The sequence below is a fragment of the Pecten maximus genome, chromosome 2, assembly GCF_902652985.1.
Source record: "Pecten maximus chromosome 2, xPecMax1.1, whole genome shotgun sequence".
Classification (NCBI taxonomy): Eukaryota; Metazoa; Mollusca; class Bivalvia; order Pectinida; family Pectinidae; genus Pecten; species Pecten maximus.
The window spans coordinates 4,223,132-4,230,504 of NC_047016.1; the positions used below are offsets into that span (position 1 = coordinate 4,223,132).

Consider the following 7,373-nt stretch of genomic DNA (forward strand, 5'->3'; position numbering starts at 1 on the left):
TATAAGTAAGAGTGATACCAGGAGAGGTGACGATGTATAAGTAAGAGAGATACCAGGAGAGGTGACGATGTATAAGTAAGAGAGAGATACCAGGAGAGGTGACGATGTATAAGTAAGAGTGATACCAGGAGAGGTGACGATGTATAAGTAAGAGTGATACCAGGAGAGGTGACGATGTATAAGAGAGATACCAGGAGAGGTGACGATGTATAAGTAAGAGTGATACCAGGAGAGGTGACGATGTATAAGTAAGAGAGATACCAGGAGAGGTGACGATGTATAAGTAAAAGTGATACCGGGAGAGGTGACGATGTATAAGTAAGAGTGATACCAGGAGAGGTGACGATGTATAAGTAAGAGAGATACGAGGAGAGGTGACGATGTATAAGTAAGAGTGATACCAGGAGAGGTGACGATGTATAAGTAAGAGAGATACCAGGAGAGGTGACGATGTATAAGTAAGAGTGATACCAGGAGAGGTGACGATGTATAAGTAAGAGAGATACCAGGAGAGGTGACGATGTATAAGTAAGAGTGATACCAGGAGAGGTGACGATGTATAAGTAAGAGTGATACCAGGAGAGGTGACGATGTATAAGTAAGAGTGATACCAGGAGAGGTGACGATGTATAAGTAAGAGAGATACCAGGAGAGGTGACGATGTATAAGTAAGAGTGATACCAGGAGAGGTGACGATGTATAAGTAAGAGAGATACCAGGAGAGGTGACTATGTATAAGTAAGAGTGATACCAGGAGAAGTGACGATGTATAAGTAAGAGTGATACCAGGAGATGTGACGATGTATAAGTAAGAGAGAGATACCAGGAGAGGTGACGATGTATAAGTAAGAGAGATACCAGGAGAGGTGACGATGTATAAGTAAGAGTGATACCAGGAGAGGTGACGATGTATAAGTAAGAGAGATACCAGGAGAGGTGACGATGTATAAGTAAGAGTGATACCAGGAGAGGTGACGATGTATAAGTAAGAGTGATACCAGGAGAGGTGACGATGTATAAGTAAGAGTGATACCAGGAGAGGTGACGATGTATAAGTAAGAGAGAGATACCAGGAGAGGTGACGATGTATAAGTAAGAGTGATACCAGGAGAGGTGACGATGTATAAGTAAGAGTGATACCAGGAGAGGTGACGATGTATAAGTAAGAGTGATACCAGGAGAGGTGACGATGTATAAGTAAGAGTGATACCAGGAGAGGTGACGATGTATAAGTAAGAGTGATACCAGGAGAGGTGACGATGTATAAGTAAGAGTGATACCAGGAGAGGTGACGATGTATAAGTAAGTGTGATACCAGGAGAGGTGACGATGTATAAGTAAGAGTGATACCAGGAGAGGTGACGATGTATAAGTAAGAGAGATACCAGGAGAGGTGACGATGTATAAGTAAGAGAGATACCAGGAGAGGTGACGATGTATAAGTAAGAGAGAGATACCAGGAGAGGTGACGATGTATAAGTAAGAGTGATACCAGGAGAGGTGACGATGTATAAGTAAGAGTGATACCAGGAGAGGTGACGATGTATAAGTAAGAGTGATACCAGGAGAGGTGACGATGTATAAGTAAGAGAGATACCAGGAGAGGTGACGATGTATAAGTAAGAGAGATACCAGGAGAGGTGACGATGTATAAGTAAGAGTGATACCAGGAGAAGTGACGATGTATAAGTAAGAGAGAGATACCAGGAGAGGTGACGATGTATAAGTAAGAGTGATACCAGGAGAGGTGACGATGTATAAGTAAGAGTGATACCAGGAGATGTGACGATGTATAAGAGTGATACCAGGAGAGGTGACGATGTATAAGTAAGAGTGATACCAGGAGAGGTGACGATGTATAAGTAAGAGTGATACCAGGAGTGGTGACGATGTATAAGTAAGATAGAGATACCAGGAGAGGTGACGATGTATAAGTAAGAGTGATACCAGGAGAGGTGACGATGTATAAGTAAGAGAGAGATACCAGGAGAGGTGACGATGTATAAGTAAGAGAGAGATACCAGGAGAGGTGACGATGTATAAGTAAGAGAGATACCAGGAGAGGTGACGATGTATAAGTAAGAGAGATACCAGGAGAGGTGACGATGTATAAGTAAGAGTGATACCAGGAGAGGTGACGATGTATAAGTAAGAGTGATACCAGGAGAGGTGACGATGTATAAGTAAGAGAGATACCAGGAGAGGTGACGATGTATAAGTAAGAGTGATACCAGGAGAGGTGACGATGTATAAGTAAGAGTGATACCAGGAGAGGTGACGAGGTATAAGTAAGAGTGATACCAGGAGAGGTGACGATGTATAAGTAAGAGATACCAGGAGAGGTGACGATGTATAAGTAAGAGAGATACCAGGAGAGGTGACGATGTATAAGTAAGAGAGATACCAGGAGAGGTGACGATGTATAAGTAAGAGTGATACCAGGAGAGGTGACGATGTATAAGTAAGAGTGATACCAGGAGATGTGACGATGTATAAGTAAGAGAGATACCAGGAGAGGTGACGATGTATAAGTAAGAGTGATACGAGGAGAGGTGACGATGTATAAGTAAGAGAGAGATACCAGGAGAGGTGACGATGTATAAGTAAGAGTGATACCAGGAGAGGTGACGATGTATAAGTAAGAGAGATACCAGGAGAGGTGACGATGTATAAGTAAGAGAGATACCAGGAGAGGTGACGATGTATAAGTAAGAGTGATACCAGGAGAGGTGGCCGATGTACTCGGGTAACCACATTTTTCATTGTCTTCATGCTTATCACAATCATTTTATTTGATTTTTTTTATTGAATGAAGGGTAAGAAGTTTGAATATTTGAGGTGAACTATTATAATTTTAAAAATATTCAACAAATTCCAAATTGTAACTTTAATATATCGAGTCATAAAACACTGAACTAACAGGAATATTAGATATTGAAAATATACACACAAATATTGAGTATTTTTATGGAATGAACTTAATTAAATAGGAAAAGCACGGACGAGGTGGCCGAGTGGTTAAGGCGATGGACTGCTAATCCATTGGGGTCTCCCCGCGTGGGTTCGAATCCCATCCTCGTCGTTTATTCTTTTCCCCTTCGTTTTGAAATTCTCGATTTTTTATGTAATAATTATTGAAGATTTCTAGCACGATACACATCTGAAGTTGAGATAAAACTTGATATTTGCAACGAATAGGACTTAACGTGTACAATATTGTGGCGGTATGCTCAGTGATAAACATTTAAAACATAAAACGTTTAAAACGATTGATTTGATATAACAGCATTTAATAACAAGTGTACAGTAAGAGATACAGTAAATATATGAAACAGGAAGTAAGATCAAAATACAATATTCACAAAATATATACCTCAAAATACAATATCCACGTACAATATTCACAAAATATATACCTCAAAATACAATATCCACGTACAATATTCACAAAATATATACCTCAAAACACAATATCCACGTACAATATTCACAAAATATATACCTCAAAATACAATATCCACGTACAATATTCACAAAATATATACCTGAAAATACAATATCCACGTACAATATTCACAAAATATATACCTCAAAATCATAGCAAACATGTATAAGTAAATCGTTATCGTTAAAAACCGACAAAATTGCAAACCATTCAGAAATTAACCAGTTATAAACATTGATTAGTCTTTGATCCACCGTTGGAATCTCTGGAACCAGCTGAAAACTTTTCGGAGTGGTCCTGCCCTTTTCACGGGGTTTGGGGTTTCCTTCACTTCGTCGTCATCACCTGAATAGAAGAAAATACAGGTCAGGCTATTTTCTGCTGGACATATACACAATACTGGACGTAATTATTGCTTTTAAAAGGTTTTTCTGTGTTAGTGACAATGTTCTAACACTTTCCATACACATTATTTATCTTACAACATTTGCGAAACCTGTTATATTAACTTCTATTAATTACGCTTGTTGGCCCGGATGAAAGCGCGCGAGGGGTCTTACTGTGAGAGAAAATCGGAGTACCCGGGGGAAACCCACGTGGTCGGGCAGGTGATCCCATACCTTTTCACGTCCGATCGGAGAATCGAACCCCGGCCGCCTAGGTGAAAGACAAGAGTGTTATCACAGTGCCACCCGAACACCCGAAAACGCTGAACGAGTGAATCGTATGCATCAAAAGCGTGCTTTAGAGAGTTTGTTATTTTGACAGTTATCCAGATATGATCAGAGACAATAAATACCTTTAACACTTTATCAACTTGAGTGATTGTCAGTGTAAAAGTAACGGGTCGGTGTTGCTTGTACATAGTGTTAAATACGGTCTCTGTCACTCAGCTGACGGAGTGGGTCGGTGTGACTTGTACATAGTGTTAAATACGGTCTCTGTCACTCAGCTGACGGAGTGGGTCGGTGTGACTTGTACATAGTGTTAAATACGGTCTCTGTCACTCAGCTGATGTAGTGGGTCGGTGTGGCTTGTACATAGTGTTAAATGCGGTCTCTGTCACTGACTTGTACATAGTGTTAAATACAGTCTCTGTCACTCAGCTGATGTAGTGGGTCGGTGTGGCTTGTACATAGTGTTAAATACGGTCTCTGTCACTCAGCTGATGTAGTGGGTCGGTGTGACTTGTACATAGTGTTAAATACGGTCTCTGTCACTCAGCTGATGTAGTGGGTCGGTGTGGCTTGTACATAGTGTTACAGTCTCTGTCACTCAGCTGATGTAGTGGGTCGGTGTGACTTGTACATAGTGTTAAATACAGTCTCTGTCACTCAGCTGATGTAGTGGGTCGGTGTGGCTTGTACATAGTGTTAAATACAGTCTCTGTCACTCAGCTGATGTAGTGGGTCGGTGTGGCTTGCACATAGTGTTAAATACGGTCTCTGTCACTCAGCTGATGTAATGGGTCGGTGTGGCTTGACATATCTCTGCCACTCAGCTGACGGAGCATGCTTTGGCTCAGGAGGTAGAACCGTGTATTACCACGCTGGAGACCCGGGTTCGATTCCTGTTTGGGACTCGATCATTAGTATTATACTTACTGTATGTCGTTCTGAAACAGTTCAGGCAGGTCAGGTATGATTTCTTTACATTTTCGTTCTCCTTCTGAAGCAGAAGTTTTTTACAATTAATTCACGGCTAGTTATCAGATTTTAGTTTCGTTTTGTTGCGTTGTTTATAATCCGGTATATTACTGGGGAAAGAAGGCCACCCCTACTATCGGCATAACATCATCACGACACCCTTTCTCTAAAATACCATTTTATTAACGGTGACCTTGACCTTTGAGTGGCGAAGTTTATATTTAAGTGTATGCTCCAGGCAGACGTGTAAAGTGTAGCTGTGTTGAGCTGTTAGATCATGCAGAGTAGGAGGAGAAGATGCGCGTGGAGTGATGCTAACGAGTGTGACAATGAAATTCTCGTTTCTGTAAATTTTGACAGACTGATATATGCCCAGATATGTCCCTATTAGACGTCTGCTGCCGATGCCAATAATCACCGCCGCTGGAGGGAGGACACTGAGGATGACTTTCTATATTTGTCAATTTTCTTGATCAACATCTTTTGTTTAATCTAGAATAGACTTTCCTCGATCTCCCAGTATTGTGGTATCATGGTAGTTTATAATCTTACCTGAAACAACTCCCAACACAGCTTTGTTGACTCGGCAGTGTCTGTCACAAAGGAACAAGGGTGAGGTTAACATCATCTACTCAATGTGTTTATAAAAGCGGATCTGCATGCAGTATTCACAAAAGAAAATACTGGTGAAAACCTTAAATATATAATTAATATTCAGAAAATACGATATCAATAAGAATATGTCATAGTACAGCTAACAATAAACATGCTTTGTTATATTGAAAAAACCCACTTTTTGCAAGACAAGCTCAAAGACAAATCAACAATATTCAGTGTTGTGCGTTTACGATGTCATACCGCTTTCTATTTGCGTTTCTTGGCTAATTCGCTCAACGAATTTCTCTTCGTCGTCATCAGACAGAGGGCTGCATGAGAATCGAACACAAACTTCATATGGCTCCTGAGTACCATCTTTTTCGGTGAAGAAACATCCAAGGTTTTTATACTTGTTATATGTGTAATCATCATCATCATCATCATCATCATCATCATCATGACTCGTTTCTTCTCCGCTGGAGCTATCTGATTCACTATCATCGTCGCTGTCATCTATTTCATCATACACAACTCGATTGAGGAGAGGACGACGAACGGCCTTCTCCATGTATCCTATAAGGACGTGTATCCTCAGATCAAATGTATCGACAGGGAAGCCTACTGTCTCCCGTCTAAGCGGCCTGTTGGCTGGCTGATATCTCTTCCACTTAACTGGGTAATCAACGTCATCAAAATCATCGCCGTTATGCATGATGTTGATTCTAATCCAGACTAAGGGAAAATGACAAAGCATCAGTAAGTAATGTGGTGTTCGTGAATGGTTACAACGGCCTGCGCAAAACAATCATTCACGCGCGTCTGTACTGTGTTAATGTGTCTGTGTATCTTACCTTGTAAGAACTTGAAAACTTCAAATAGACACTGTCGAAAACTGTCTGTCAATTGTTTGTTGGTAAGTCGTGTTTGCTTGCTGAAATCGTGTTGTTGCCACAAAAAACTTAATTATGACGTCACAATCAAACAAGGGGCGTCACTCTTTCGTTACTTCCGCTGTCAATACTGGCCTTGGCGTATTAATTCGGTTTACTCTCTGTTTAGAATCTATTATTTCATTAATGACAAAACGAACATAAGTTTTACATGTACGTGTGACCTCACGTGTACACGAGAGTTGATGTAGAAGTAAATTTCAGCGTAACTTTACCTCACATACAGTTAAGATTTTCAGTGAAACTCCTTAGAGTCGTACGTCTTAGTCACGTCTCCGTGTAGACGTAGCCTGGTGTTGCGTGTTTTCGATAGTGACTAACTGTGGATTACTTTTTTATTGGTGGTATTTTCATTCATTTGGCGATTGTATCTTTTAGAATTGATAGTTTAGATAATTTAACATTCACAGCAGAGAACTGAAGCGGGTGCTATTACGTCACACAGTATGACGTAATAGCACAACATAAGCTGTTGCGTTGTCCACGTGACTACTATTTCAGCTTAGGTGTTTGTGTGACCGGCATAGCTTTCAAAAGGTGATGTCATCATCATCACAGTGCAATGACGGTCTTATCAGAGACCTATATTAATTTAGTATATAGGTCTCTGGTCTTATGTTTCCGATAGGCACCATTAGAGTCTGAGGTTTTCCGAATGCTGGCTAGCTGGGGCTCCATACGAGTGTGTTTAAAATAACTCAATATATTTCTGATCATTAGTCGTTTTACTTCCAA

The 7,373-nt window shown here is 40.6% G+C and overlaps 1 protein-coding gene and 1 non-coding gene across 2 annotated transcripts; one reads left to right on the forward strand and one right to left on the reverse strand.

Moving 5' to 3' along the window:
- The first annotated feature begins 3,000 nt into the window (after positions 1-3,000).
- Trnas-gcu lies at positions 3,001-3,082 on the forward strand. The gene has a single exon. It is a non-coding gene; the product is annotated as a tRNA-Ser (tRNA).
- Positions 3,083-3,344: 262 nt separating this feature from the next.
- Positions 3,345-6,630, reverse strand: LOC117340966 (WD repeat-containing protein JIP5-like). The gene is made up of 5 exons (XM_033902760.1): positions 6,540-6,630; positions 5,950-6,420; positions 5,644-5,684; positions 5,050-5,113; positions 3,345-3,790 (listed from the first exon to the last, which is right to left on the reverse strand). Exons 2-5 carry the CDS (start codon positions 6,398-6,400, stop codon positions 3,684-3,686), a joined length of 663 nt encoding a protein of 220 aa, XP_033758651.1. The 5' UTR covers positions 6,401-6,420; positions 6,540-6,630; the 3' UTR covers positions 3,345-3,683.
- Between the last annotated feature and the right edge of the window lie 743 nt (positions 6,631-7,373).